Here is a 15,000-nt window from a genome sequence, read left to right on the forward strand (position 1 = left end):
AGGGACACAGACTGATACAGAGAATGGGCATATGGGCAGATACAGAGATCTCCATATATGGGCATATGGGCATAAAATGGACGCAGATATATGGGCATAAAAGGGACACAGACTGAGATCTCCATATATGGGCATATGGGCAGATACAGAGATCTCCATATATGGGCATATGGGCATAAAAGATGGACACAGATAGAGTATATGGGCATAAAAGGGACACAGACAGATACAGAGATCTCCATATAATGGGGTTTGCATTAAAGGGTGGGGCATTCATTCCCTATTTACATCGTTCCCGAGTTGGCCAGGTCGCAAACTCCATATATGGGCATAAATGGGCACAGGCAAACAGATGGTCAAACCAGGTCCTACAGAGATCTCCATATATGGGCAGAAAATGGACGTAGACAGACATATCTCTCCATATATGGGCATAAATGGACACACGCAAACAGATGGTCAAAACGGATCCTATGACAACAGGTATAATGGGGTTTGCATTAAAGGGCGGGGCATTCATTCCCTATTTACATTGTTCCCGAGTTGGCCAGGTCGCCGACTCGGGCGGCCGAGCTTCTAGTGTTTTAAAAAAACAAAGCCCACATGATAACAACACGTAATGGAGTGCTCGATACAGCGTACATATTCATCTTGCAGAGGTCGGCGATCTTACTTTGGCGAGGCGGAGGGGAGATCAATTCCATTCGTTTACGTGCGGCGAAGCAGGGAAAGGAGCGATAGAGAAGCGGCGCCCGAACATGATTGAGACCGCGATCCACGAACAGAGACAAAGAGCAGCCATGTTGTGTGCCCTTCTTGTCGAGTTTCAACAACGTGGAGAGTAGGAGGCCACTCCTAGCCACCCATCCATCCAGAATGTGAGTCAACGGCGCGGCCTGCTGGATACTACGAGCATCACACCCAGTCCCAGAAAATGACTGAGAGAGGATATTAACCGTTTCAGATGGCTCCAAAATGACACAGAGAAGAATGGCCGATGTTTTTTTTTAAAATTATTATCATTTATATCAAAAGTCCGGGAATAGACGTGTGGCTGATTGGACCAAGTAGGAAGTCCGAGGGAGTACGGCCAGGCTTAGAAGGTGTTAACAACAACACACGCATATATATTAACTGTTAAAGCCTGCACTTGACACTTTTGTGCTGTGCTCAAAATAAACTTGACACTTGTACTGTGAAAGGCCTCTCATTTTATTTATCTTCTGTGCTGGGTGTTTTTTTAATGGGTTGGCATGGTACAAAAGAGAAATTAGAATTAGTGAAAACGGCTCACAACAACACACTTTGAAAAGATAAAAATATACTGTCTTATATACTGGGTTATTGTTAAAGTAACGTCGCGCTATGCGCCTGATAGAGATGACAGCGTCCCCACCCGGGTGCCGCCACGGGCTTAGGCCAATCAGAGGCAAGCGGAACGAGAGGGGCGTCTCCACTGGCCGAACTGCGCTGCTGTTTTGATACACGCCACACACACACATGCAGCCCTACCTGAGAGTCTCTCCCGCGGAGCCCCGTCGCTTCCAGAGGTTGACCAGGCTGGAGGATCGGCTGGCTGCGGAGGACGACTTCCCGTCGCCCACGTGCATGCGCACCACCGTGCTGGTGGTGAAGGCACTGCGCACGTTGCGCTCCGGCTTGGCCAGGATGATGTACACCTGGCAAACACACAACAAAAGAAAAACATCTGAAAAATACTGTTTAAAGGTGATACACCATGCATTTAAAAAGTATTTATGTCATATTGTTTATGTTCCAAAAACGTCAAAAGGTTTGAGGCTAAATTACCACTCCTGAATAGAGAGCCTCTCTCAGAGCATTTTCAGCTGCAGTACCACCTTTGGCCTGAACTGCGCCACCCCCCCCCCCCCAAAAAATCTTTTTGAAAAAAAAAAAAAGTTTTTGAAAAAAAAAAAAAGTTTTTGAAAAAAAAAAAAGTTTTTGAAAAAAAAAAAAGTTTTTGAAAAAAAAAAATGTTTTTTGAAAAAAAAAAAAAAAAAATCTTCAAAAACGGCCGTCGATGACGTCAGCGACGGCAGCAAATCTGGACAGCCTGTTTTGAGAACCCGTGGGATGCTTTTAACCTCCACCTTCCCAAAACCAGAGAAAGACGGTCAGAAATGGGACTTTGTGAGGATAGAAGGTGCTAGTGGGACCCCCAAAAAAGGTTTTAAAATAGGAAAAGTGAATTTTCATGGTGTATCACCTTTAACTATTAAAAAACAGCAGATCTACAAGCTCACAGAGCGGCACCGATTTTGAACATTTGTGCAAGTCTTTAAATATTTTTTGACACGATTCTTTAATGTCTTCTAAATCCTTCTTCTGAATCAGTGGTTCTCAAACCTTTTCATGTCAAGGACCCCCAAAATTACATGTATTTGGCTGGGGACCCCCATCTCAAAATACGCTGTTCCAGGGACCACCCATGCAGGAGCAAATATTTGGGTTACAAATGTTCGCTTTTAAAAAGATATATTCAAAGACTCAAAAATAACAGATCTACAAGCTTGTATAGCTGCTATTTCTCAATAGTTAAAGCATAAAATAATGAAGGCCCCTCCACCTTGGGCCCTATAGTAACTCAGTCCCACCCCCCCTCACATAGTCTACAGTTTTTTGGACTTGGATGGACAGTAAGAAAAATGTGTGAAACTGAATGAAAAGCGAAAGCAGAATGGTGAGGAGAAAGTGGTTGTTTGAATAGCTGATTTCCATTCTTTGAAAGTTTTGAAAGTGAGTTTGAAAACATGACCAATGATGAAAAACTCCCATACTGTACCTACTGGGAGAAATACAACAATGTTCGAACACAGCAGCAAGATTTGTGAACTGTTGCGACAAAACAAGGCTAGAAACACAACCACCCTAAGGACTACAAACCATGGATTGACATCTAGACCTACTGCACACACAGTATGAAACAGAGCTGCTAACTTTAAATGCATTTTGAGAAAAAATAATGCTGCTATTTGTACCAAAAGCTTTATACCCTGTATATATATACCAGTAAGACTCCCTAATCGGGAGATAAGCGACCGTAGGTGGCTTATCTCCACAAATAGGGCAAAGATTTGTTTTTCCAAAATCTTCCTGATCCATGTTGATGACATGAGTGTAGACATGCTGTGTAGTGATATTCGTGATTTTAGGGCAAAAACTGTAGGAGCAGTGTCCAAAAATGTGTTTTAAAAATCGGCCTGAAGGTGGCGCTAGAATAGGGCCATGTGAGAAATGAGGGGTGGGGTCTCCGCGTTGCCTTGGCGGACGAATAGGTACCGGCCCCGGCTCTCCCGGACGCTCCTAGCCCGAGTTACGGCATTTTATGTGCGCTGCAGTGGCAGGGGGTCCTCCACTGGGGGCGCCACCACTTTTGCATCCGTTCTGGAGCACCAGGAGTCGGTGGTCCCCGGGAAATCCCCGTGAGCAGCCCCGTTGGGGTGGTCATTTGGTCATTTTTGCACATGTGGTCATTTTTTACATCTGGGGGTCCCCCAGGGACCTGGGGGTCCCTGGGGCTCCGGGGGTCCTTGGAGGTTGTAGTTTGGCAGGCAAGGAGTGTGTGTGTAAAATCTGGCATGGATCGGGTCAACGGGTCACAATGTGACATAGCTCTGTTTACACAATGCTGTACCCCCTCCAACTGTATTATGTTCCCCATTTTCAACAGTTTTTATTCTATTTGTGACACTTGCTTTGGCAATGTAAGCGTATGTTCTCTCATGCCAATAAAGCTACTTTGAATTGAATTGGAATGGATGGATGACTGACTGAATGGACAGACATTCTTTGTTGCGATCGTAGGTCGCTGTTTACTATGAGAACCGTCACATCTTGACCGTATCTGTCTGTCTGTCTGTATGTATGGGTAACGCTTGTCTGTTTTGTTGATTGACTCTCATGCTCTGACATCATGCTCTGACATCACTGTGATGTCAGGGGAACCAAATCCCTTTTATTGCCCATATATGGAGATCCCTGTGATGCCAAGTTTATTAAGTATTGACGGTTCAAGTGGTTAAATATCTGAAAACACCAATTGACATGAATCCAAAAAACACTGACGATTGTACTGACAAACCATGAAACTATATGGAATCTATGAACAGGTTGTGGGGGTCCCTCTCTCTCCTAACTAAGGGGTCCTTGGCCTGAAAACGTTTAAGACCCCTGAGTTAAGTTACAGTAGGCCTATATGCCAAATACACGTGCAGGGAACTCGAAAAAGTGCTCCTCGGAGCACAGGTCTCCGCCAGGTCAGAGTGGTTAATGTGGGCCAGCAATGTTGATGGAATATGAAAAATCAAACAGATCTGTCTTGATCACATGACTACAGAGATAATGTGTACCGAATTTTGTGTGAAATTTGGATACAATCTGAAGGAGTACAAAAAAAAACCTCTGGTGGCGCTATAAAAGGCAGGTATGAGAAAAGCAGGGCAAAGGTTTTTCCTTGGCCTCTAGGGAGTGCACATACAAAGTTTTATGCAGATTGGTGCATGCAGTTATAGGTAAAAACCTGAATCGGCCTGTTATAGCGCCACCATGAGGTTGATTTGAAAAAACAAATCAAGGGCCATTCTTCCTCAGCCTTGTGGGAATATGCATGCAACATTTCACGCAAATCAAATAGAGCACTCTCACAAACTTTTGAAGCCAATCTTTAGCCAGTCAGGGTGGAATATGATCAATCTGAAGTTTCGTTTAATAACCATAGAGATTTGCGTGATGTTTGGACAAAATCTGTTGACTTACATGAGCAAGATTAAGCCGGTTATTGGTTCTAAATGTCGGTTTCAACACATTTGCGGTTAATTGCCTTCGGTCCTGCCTTCCAGCACACTTTGAATGCATTGTCCGTATCCAACAACCCCATCTAGTTTAATTACTAGGGCCCAAGGTGGAGGGGGCACTAATTATTTATTTCATACTTTAGCTATTGAAAAATAGCAGACATACAAGCTCACAGCGCGGCACCGAGTGCCACGCTGCGAGCTTGTAGATCTGCTATTTTTGAAAAAGTCGTGAAAACGCTTCTGGGGGGTCCCTGGAACGAAATGTTTTGAGATGGGGGTCCATGGGCAAATCTAACATATAATTTTCCGAATGTCTGTCTGTCTGTCTGTCTGTCTGAGTGTCTGTCTGAAACCGTGTTTCTCCTCAGTGGCTGGAGCAATTGATCTGAAATCGCATCACCATCAGCATATGAACACACCTGACATAACTGTGAAGCCCGTTTGTCACTTTCACAAATCGTATGCTGTATAATTGCATTTTTATGGTGTATCTATATCTATTTAGCGCTGTTGTTCAGGCCATGCACAATCACACACAAACCCACACACACACACACACACACACACACACACAAACACACGGGGGGGGGGGGGGGGGGAGTGTGTGTGTGTGTGTGTGCAGGCGGGCAGGCGGGCGGGCGGGCGGGGGGGGGGTTCTGGCCCTGTTACAGATGTTGTCCACAATCATGCAGATCGGTACACAGTATCTCTGTAGCCGTTAAATGGAACGGGTATTTCTTACATTGATGCTCCTACATATTAGCATGCAAGCACCAGTTAAAGTTACTTTCCATCCCTCATATACTGTGTGCACAGTGCACATCCCATAATCCACACACTGCACATCATTTCGGAGCTCATATCTTTGAACGGGTAAGGGCTAGTACATATAATTTTGGGGTCCTTCACTTGAGCACCTGAGCACCACTGACATAGAAACATAGGTTTCTCAAAAAAGATTTGAAATATTCAAAGACTTGCCGTGCTGCGAGCTTGTATATCTGCTATTTTTCAATAGTTAAAGCACAAAATAATGCGTTCCCATTCTAAATGGGTTATACCCCCTCTCCCCTATGAAGAACATTCATGGGGGGCCCACAGTGAATCCTTGTACCCAAGGCCCAGAATTTGTTGCGACACCCCTGTCTACGAGAGAAACACTCAACCAGGTAACAAACAAGCCAATAAGCGACTGTTTAAACTAATGACCCAAGTCATTTTTTAAGGAAAAAATATATTTTTTGTCTAAGTCAGTTCCTCATGACACTAGCTGGCGCGACTGGCCACCTCACGACTTTTTGAAAAGTCGTGAAAATGTGTGCAAATCTTTGAATATATGTGTTTTTTAAGCGAAACTTGTAACTAAATATTTTGAGATGGGGATCTGTGGCCAAATATATATAATTATGGGGGTCCTTTTACATGAAAAGGTTTGAGTACCACTGACATAGAAACATATATATATATATATTTTTTTTTTAATACTTTTCACAATTATTCAAAAATAGCAGATCTACAAGCTCACAGCGTGGCACTCGGTGCCGCGCTGTGAGCTTGTATATCTGCTATTTTTCAATAGTTAAAGCACATAATAATGCATAATAATGCGTTCCCAGTCTAAGCGGCTTAGACCCCCTCCCCCTATGAAGATGGGGGGCCCGCAGTGAATCCTTGTACCCAGGGCCCAGGATTTGGTGCGACACCCCTGAGCACAGGGCCCACGGTGGCACTGAGGCTGTGACGCACGTGACGTGGGTGAGGATCTTACCTTGGGTACAAACATGCAGCACAGGGCCACGGTGGCACTGAGGCTGACGCTGAAGCACATGGTGATGATCTTGTAGTTGGAGCCGAAGTAGATGGGCACGAACGCCAGCCAGATGATGCAGGTGGTGTACATGGTGAAGGCGATGTACTTCGCCTCGTTGAAGTTGGCGGGGACGTTACGTGTCTTTGTGGGAGAGAGAGACAGAAATGCACATTTATATCGTCACTGTCGGGTAGAAACCTTGTATCTCCAAGTTTCAAGTTTGTACGTTTTTTCACAAAGTAAAGCCCTGCTTCATCATACAAGGCTGTCTTACAAAAGTAGTGAAAACAGCCGATCTACAAGCACACAACGCCTCGCGATGCGAGGCGTTGTGTGCTTGTAGATCGGCTGTTTTCACTAGTTTAGTTCATTTTTAAAATGATGAATACAAAACGAACGGTGTTGGACATACAAAGTTTCCACCCGACAACGACGATATGTTGAATGGTTATTGTGAAAAACATACACGTGAACTGATTATATACGACATAATGTGTGTTTAATTGAAACGGTTGCGCATTATGGGTTTGAATGAACAAACTGCAGTTGTCGGTGTACCTCTGCTACGCTTGAATGAGACACTTAATGAATGTGTGGATATTGCAGTTGTAGCTCAGAATTAAAGCATTCATTAAGCACATTGTTGTTATTATGCAGTTTCATTTCTTGTAAATTAAGGCTCTACAGTACTTCAACATTTCTCTGGCCAAGGACCCCTCGCCAACGTCAAGTTCATGCCTCACAGTGCATGGCGTTATGAACTTTTTGAGCGGTGGTTACACCGTCTCCTATACGTGGCCGTGTGTGTATGCGTGTGTGTGTGTGTGTGTGTGTGTGCGTGTGTCCGTGTCTGTATGTAGCCTGCAGAGCCTGCAGTACCTTTTCTGGCCACACATGTTAAGGGAGGGGCGTTGTTGTTCAGGCCAGAGACACACACACACACACACACACACACACACACACACACACACACACACACACACACACACACACACACACACACACCGACCACCGCTCAGTTCACACGGGTGTGATTTTTTTATTATTTTTTGTATTGTGTTGAGTACTGACTTGCATTTGTAACTGTAAGAATCTTGCATGTTTGTTATGTGTGGACCCCAGGAAGACTAGCTCGCTGCTACGGCAACAGCTAATGCAGAGGCGTCAATTGGGTATGGCAGGGGTATGCAGCTGCCATACCCTGGGTCCAGGGGGGGAAATTAAAGTTACTTTTAAATATAAATACATGAATGTCTCTTTGTCTATCTGTGCTGCTTATTATGTTATAAAATACAGTAAAATAACTACAAATGCAAAATTTTACAAAATGGTCACTTCAACAAGGTATATATTCTCCACATTTTTATTCATCTTGACAGAATGGTATATTCCCAGATTCCGCAGGTCAGCTGCACAGGTGAAATGCATTATTGTTAATTGTGGCACGTTTACTAACATGCCAAGTTTAGCTGCACTTGAAGAACCGTTCCAGGCTGCCGAGCCATATCCATCCCAAGAAACCGTAGAAACGGGGGAAAAAAAGAAAATGTACTTCTTAAAATAAATGAATCGTGCCTGTTGATAAGGTATGGCAACATGACTGGTGTCTTACCAGTCATGTTGCCATACCTTGGCTTTTTCTGAACTAACGCCACTGAACTAATGGGGATCCTTAATAAATCAAATCAAATCAAACTTGCAAAATCTTTGGCTTAAGTTCTCCTCAGAAACAATAATAATAAATTATTAATTAATTATTAAATAATAACTACATTGGATCCATCAGAACACATGTTTTATTTTTATTTTTTTCCCATTTCCTGAAAAGTAGCTGTTTTGGACCCTGGCAGCGGAGCGCCCACATGTCTCATTATGTCCCATGTTACATGTAACTGTCATGCAAACCCAGTGACTCATCCTGTTCATGGATATTTATGTGCTATGAGTCACGAGGCATGAGCGCATATTGGAGACGCATGTCTGCGGTGCTGCCGTGGCCTCGCTCACTGTTCCATCCAATGCACAAAATGTCAAAAATTCCATCGGGTCGTGGCCTGATACCAAGTGTTTTCTGAGGACTAGGTTTTACCCCTTTTGTGCAATTTCCAACAACGATTTGCACATGCAGTAGGTGAAAAGAGTCACGCATGCATTTAACCCACCCTAACATTTAGGAGCACTATTGACTCTTTTACTGCTTCGGACGTTCCCGTTCGCCCCAATTTTGACCCTAGCTCGTTGCCAATATGAACGCACGTTCTTTACTTACTTTTGATGACTCTATAAGCTGATAACTGGTCGCGCCGCCGTGTTCAGTAAAAACATCTCCCGTAACGCTGCTCTAAAATTTCCACTGCACGTAAACAATAATGGAGTCCCAAATCACTTCCTGGCTGTTTTCTGTGGATCTGATCTAGAAAGGCATTTCTATGCTCTGAATGGACGGCAAGCGGAGCGGCCCATTTTACTTTCATTCTTTGCATAAGGCTGCCCTCTGCCGCCAGCTTGGCTAAAGTACACAATACACATATAATAGGTCCAATGAAAAAAAATCGTTTGGAAATAATCAATAGATCTTTTTCTATAACATCGCAAAGGTAAGCTGCTTTTTGCTGGCACCAGCCCCAATAAATAAATAATACATCTGGCAGAGAGCTGTTAATACAGTACTTGCTCAGGGACGCGTCCACGTTTTTCTCAATGACCCTAAGCGCAACGGTGGGGGCGCCGGGGGCTGCAAGGGAAAGGAGCGCTTGTTTTCGGTGATGACGACGGAGGCGCGCCGTCTCAGGCGACCATGAGCCACGCGAGACACCGCCGAACGAGCGGCAGCGAGCGCGTCGCCGTGTTGAGCGTTGCGACGGTCGCATGAGCCGACTCAGCGCCATTACCGACTTATGTGCCGTTATGGACAGAATAGTAAATCTTCGTCCTCCGCGCGGTCCAAGTGAACACAGGGACAGTTCGACACATAAACTAACACAGGGACGTGCTGGGCCCCTGATTCAGCCCGGGAAAAAGAGTTGGAGAGGCCCTCATTGCGCGCTATAGAGAGAGATCTCTCTCTATAGCGCTGCTGCTACTCAAAGATTGCCATGACAAGACATGACAAGTGACAAGACAGTGGGCCAATTATTGTACATGAGTTATATTTCGTCGTTGCCGGGTGGAAACCTTGTATGTCCAAAACCGTTTGTTTTGTATTTATCATTTTAAAAATGATTTAAACTGCAGATCTACAAGCACACAATGCCTCGCGGTGCGAGGAGTTGTGTGCTTGTAGATTGGCTGTTTTCACTACTTTTGTGCAACGGCCTTGTATGATGAAGCAGGGCTTTGCTTTGCGAAAAAAATAATAAATTTGAAACTTGGAGATACAATGTTTCTGTCCGACAGTGACGATTACTTTGTTGGCCGCCCAGCCCCCAAAATGGAATGAAGGCCAACATTTAATTATTATTTTTTTTTCCTAATGGCCGGCCTGGACCGGCCGGGAATGAACCGGCCGTTCGGGAGTTGTGCCGCTTTTCCCAATGGCCCTGACGTCTCTGAACTAACCTCAGAGGCTTTAGGACCAGAGCACCTGGCTCATATCTATCTGAGTCGCTTGATTTTGTGTATCCGTAAATATCCAACATGGCAGCCATGAAAGCAAACACACAATTCTTCAGCTAAACACTGCTCTCAAGAATGTTTTTGAAAACATTTTTCAAATGTCATGAGAAATAGACAATGCAGTAAATGAGGATCGATCCTATTTTACTTCTCGTCGACCGCGTTGCACTGGACGCACCTGGCATAATGAAATAGCACTACTTTCATTACCGTATGCAATGACATCCTTCGTTGTGTTACTTTTGGGTCGATTTATGAATTTCTTAATTAAGTAGCTGTGTAATAAGCGGCGGGATAATCAATGAGGAGCGGGTCATTATTGAGAAATAAACCCCTTCAGGGCGATTAGAGCCTGACATGATATGTCATGTCCTATTTCTCAATAATGACCATTGATTGTCCCTTGCGGCATAGCTCAGGGGTAGAGAAACCGCTATTAGAGCACGAAGGGTTCCCGAAGGGTTCCCAGTTCGAATCCGGGCTCCCCCTGAGTTAATGTTGAAGGGTCCTTGAGCAAGACTCTGAACCCCTAATTTCTCCCGGTGAGTAGGTTGGTGCCTTGCATGGTTTCCTCCGCCACCGGTGTATGAATGTGTGTGTGAATGGGAGAATGTAATGCACAATCTATGTAAAGCGCCTTGGATAAAAGCGCTTTACCTTGCATATAATCTAAATAATTATACATTATGCAGCTAGAGAGAACAACGCATGGTACAGTAATACATGTGTATGTGTACCTTGAAGGCATAGAAGGTGCAGCTGAGGATGAGCAGTCCGTTGTAGCCCAGTGGCGCCACCACCCCCAGGTTGGTAGTATTGCAGATGAGGTTGACCTGGCGGATACTGGGGTAGTCATGGATGACCTGAATGGTGGTGGGATGGATTCATCATGTGAACAAAAACATGTGGAAAAGTAACCAACGTAGCCAGCATAGATTCCTATCCTAGCATCTATCCTAACAAAAGTGACAAGAGGGACCATGAAGACGGAATGCCGGGAGGTGTAGACGAATGATACATATATAGGAGAGCCAAAAGAATCTAAGAGGTCTACCGTACGTAGAGAAGCATCATTCTGTTTTTTTTAAGCACCACCACCTAATCCGGAACAAACTCCCCGAAAATCCTCAAAGACTCCAATTGAGCTGAAGTTTTTTTTACTACCGAACAGCGACATCTGCTGGGCCATTAATTGGAACAGCAGCTTCAATGAGAACCTGGAAGCGGCTTCATTTCCAGCGAAGGGAACTTGCCCCGTGGGCCCTACGCATGTTGAACAAAGCCATCTACTCTCTGCGGCAGTGTTGATTTTGTCGACTAAAACTATGACGAAAAATGCTTGTCGACTGTGTTTTTTTCACTGACGAAAACTAAATAAAAACGAAATAAAAACTAAGCCGTGATGACTAAAACTAAGACTAAATATATTTCATCAATTTTGTCAACAAAATAAAAACTAGACTAAAACGTTAGCGAGGGACTAGTGGAGAAGAGTCATTTTATGTTTGGTTGCTCTCAGGTGTTGTGTGCTGAAAATAGCAGATCTACAAGTTCACAACGCGCCGCAGCGTGAGAAATCAGTCATTACGATGCCATCAAGGCCTGCCAAAATAGATTTCAGTTGAAAATTGAAAATTAGACTAAAACTAAAACTGTTCGGGTGACTAAATTATGACTAAAACTAAATGACATTTTATTCAAAAGACTATGACTAAAACTAAATCAACATCTGCTGTCAAAAACAACACTGCTCTCTGCTGCCCCCTACCTGCGGGGGCTCCATGAGGAACAGAGCCACGATGATGGCCAGCTGTAGCAGGATGAGTAGGGAGGCGATGATGAGCTGGGCGCAGGCCGACATGAAGCGAGGCTTCTTGGTGCAGATCTTCTTCTTGCTGCCCGCCAGGATGCGTGCGATGCGGTTGGTCTGGAGGAGAACCACAAAACAACCCACCGTTGGTGCCATATAGCAGAATATCTACAGGGTCTTCAACGTTTTCAGGCCAAGGACCCCTTAGTTGAGAGAGAGAGATGAACGGTCAATAATTAATACACGTGACCTTTCACTCTGTACTTAGCCTGCTCTTTTTCCCCTCTACACCAAACCTCTTTGCTGAAAATAGAAGATCTACAAGCTCACAATGCCTTGCAACGCGATGCGTTGTGAGCTTGTAGATCTGCTATTTTTGGTTATCAGAATATGGACGCTAGGGTTCAAGTGGTTAATATAACAAAGGGGAGTTTCTATCACACAAGATTTGGAGGACCCCCTGTAGTAACTCTGAGGACCCCCCAGGGGTCCCGGACCCCCTGTTGAAGACCCTTGATCAACAGCGTTCTGCCTGCTTTTAGACTTTACAGTTGAAAGTGGCTGGGGGGGGGGGGTCCCCAGTTAAAATATGATTATTTTGGGGGTCGCGGCCTGAAAAGGTTCAGAACCACTACAGTGGTACCTTGGTGACCAGGGCGGAGTAGCTCATGGCGGGCGACAGGCCTATGCCCAGGCGCTGCAGGTAGCAGTGCATGACGTGGGGCTTGGCGATCAGACTGAAGGTGCACAGGTAGCCCAGACAGATGCCCGCCAGGATGATGTAGCACAGCTCTCTGCTGGACGACTTCACCACCGGGGTGTCCCGGAACCTGGAACACAAACCAGTGTTCATTTGTTCAACAAAGTTTGATTGTCTTAGTCTTTTGAACAGCACACCATTTAGTCTTAGTCCTGTCTTAGTCTTCTGAAATTGTTTTTTGTGTAGTCTAGTCTTAGTCGACTAGTCTTTTAGTCTTTTGGACTAAATATAACTACATAATTCTGAACAAGTCATTATCTTCTACTGCCTGTTACTTGGTAAAAAAAAATACATACATACATAAAAGATGTATTTGGTCTTAATTTCATTGCAGTTACATGCCAGTGTTCATTTTTACAGCCATTAGTCTTAGACTTAGATTTCTGCCAATTAACACTTTGCTAGCCGAAATAGAATGGCTGTTGATAGATTAGCCGTGACATTTCTATTATTGTATTATGATCTGAGACATAATATTATGTTTATAAAAATGAGCCCGCCACTCCTCCTTCTTGGACGGCGCTGTTGTTTTTTCTTTTTTTTCAATCCCCAGGTCGTTAGCTCACCGCGATTAATCTCCATTGGGATAGAGTGGCAGTTTTGAGGCATCTTCTCCCTGTGCGTTTCGCGTGCGCGATCCGTTCGCATAAATGTCGGCTCAAATAATCCACGTGTGACTCAAGAGTAGATATGAGCATTTTCGCTCGCATAGCCCCTAGCACTCCTGCTATACTAGCACTAACGTATAAACAGAAAATGGACGGCTGCTGGGAAGCCTCTGGAAGGAATGGACCTGACGTCACTTCTGCTTCATGTCAGACGAGCCATGCGCTATCGATGGACGAGTGGTGACTAGGGAAGGTTAGACGATCGCCGATTTTCGGATAAAAATCATTTATTTAGTTTTTAATGACCCAGTACGGTAAAAGACGGCACGGCTGAGACATCCTTGCTCAGATGTCCGGTATATTCCGGTTTTAATATTAAGGGGCTCCCCGTGGCTTGCAAAGTGTTAAGATGCCAAAGGAACCCACAGAGTCCCTGGTATCCACTTTGAGAAACACTGCATTAGACCACTGGTTCTCAAACTGTGGTCCCGGGACACCCAGGGGTCCTTGGTATTTCCGCACCTTATGTATATTTTTCATTTTGTCCTGTCTGACTTTGTTTACCATATTTGATTCTTTTTCCCTTGTTCATTTTTCTATTCTCTATTCTCAAGGCTTTGTTTGAAACTGTAAAAAAATATATATTATATTTTGCATGAGACATTTACATTATCCTCAGATTTTCGTCATGAGAGAGATGTGTTACCTGATGAAGATTGCGGTGACAAAGAAGGTGGCCATGAGACCCAGACAGGCAAAGACCACGGCAGCGATGGGCTCCGGGTCCCCCCAACGCAGGTACTCCACCGGGATGGGATCACAGCCTGCACGGGGCGCAGAGAACGGGAGATTTAATGGCAACGTCAATGATCCACAGTACATAATCCACAATTCACTAGCACTACTAACAATTGTACAAGCTGTTTGCCAAGTGAAGGGTAGACAAGGGCCGATCTACAAGCTCACAACGCCTCACAGCGCAAGGCATTTGTGAGCTTGTAGATCGTCTAATATAAAAAAGAAGAAAATAAGTTTCTATCAAACAAATATTTGGAGGACCCCCTATATAGTAACTCTGAGGACCCCCTAGGGGTCCCGGACCCCCTGTTGAAGACCCTTATATATATGAGATATGAGGAACAGTACCACATCATACATACAGTACATCTGCCTGTACCTCAATCTGACTGAACGGCAATGTAAAGATGTGACATCCTTTCCCTCCACTTATCATACAGTATTATTTGAATATAAATGACTATATATATATCCGCACACCGCGTCTTTTTCCCCAGGCTATTAACATTCACATATTCAGTCTGTTCTCAGTCTTCATCTCCCATGACTGCACCGCTGTTTCCATCCATCTCTCCTTCTCTCTGCTGTCTCATAAATGGGAGAATAATGATTTCTTCCTCACATCTCCTGTCTTTCACTGCCTCTCTCCTGATGTCTTCCTTCCTTTTTGCTCAAGCTCTCTTGCACATTCTAAAACGGCTAGTTCCATTCCTTGATTCTGATTGGCTGGTTTCCCTTTAGTTGCTGTGGTATAAGAGACTATACTCCACACCTTGAATCAG

The 15,000-nt window shown here is 44.5% G+C and overlaps 1 protein-coding gene across 1 annotated transcript in view; it reads right to left on the reverse strand.

Moving 5' to 3' along the window:
* grm5b (glutamate receptor, metabotropic 5b) overlaps window positions 1-15,000 on the reverse strand; it is a gene marked incomplete at both ends in the record, with an annotated part of 158,822 nt that overhangs the window by 3,754 nt on the left and 140,068 nt on the right. The window contains 6 exons of the mRNA XM_080731073.1: window positions 1,513-1,679; window positions 6,586-6,768; window positions 10,980-11,105; window positions 12,011-12,169; window positions 12,696-12,882; window positions 14,127-14,244. Coding sequence (XP_080587199.1) covers window positions 1,513-1,679; window positions 6,586-6,768; window positions 10,980-11,105; window positions 12,011-12,169; window positions 12,696-12,882; window positions 14,127-14,244 — 940 coding nt within the window. The remainder of the gene's footprint in view (window positions 1-1,512; window positions 1,680-6,585; window positions 6,769-10,979; window positions 11,106-12,010; window positions 12,170-12,695; window positions 12,883-14,126; window positions 14,245-15,000) is intronic.

Source organism: Nannobrachium achirus (assembly GCF_963921795.1).
Source record: "Nannobrachium achirus genome assembly, chromosome: 8".
In the NCBI taxonomy this organism is placed as follows: Eukaryota; Metazoa; Chordata; class Actinopteri; order Myctophiformes; family Myctophidae; genus Nannobrachium; species Nannobrachium achirus.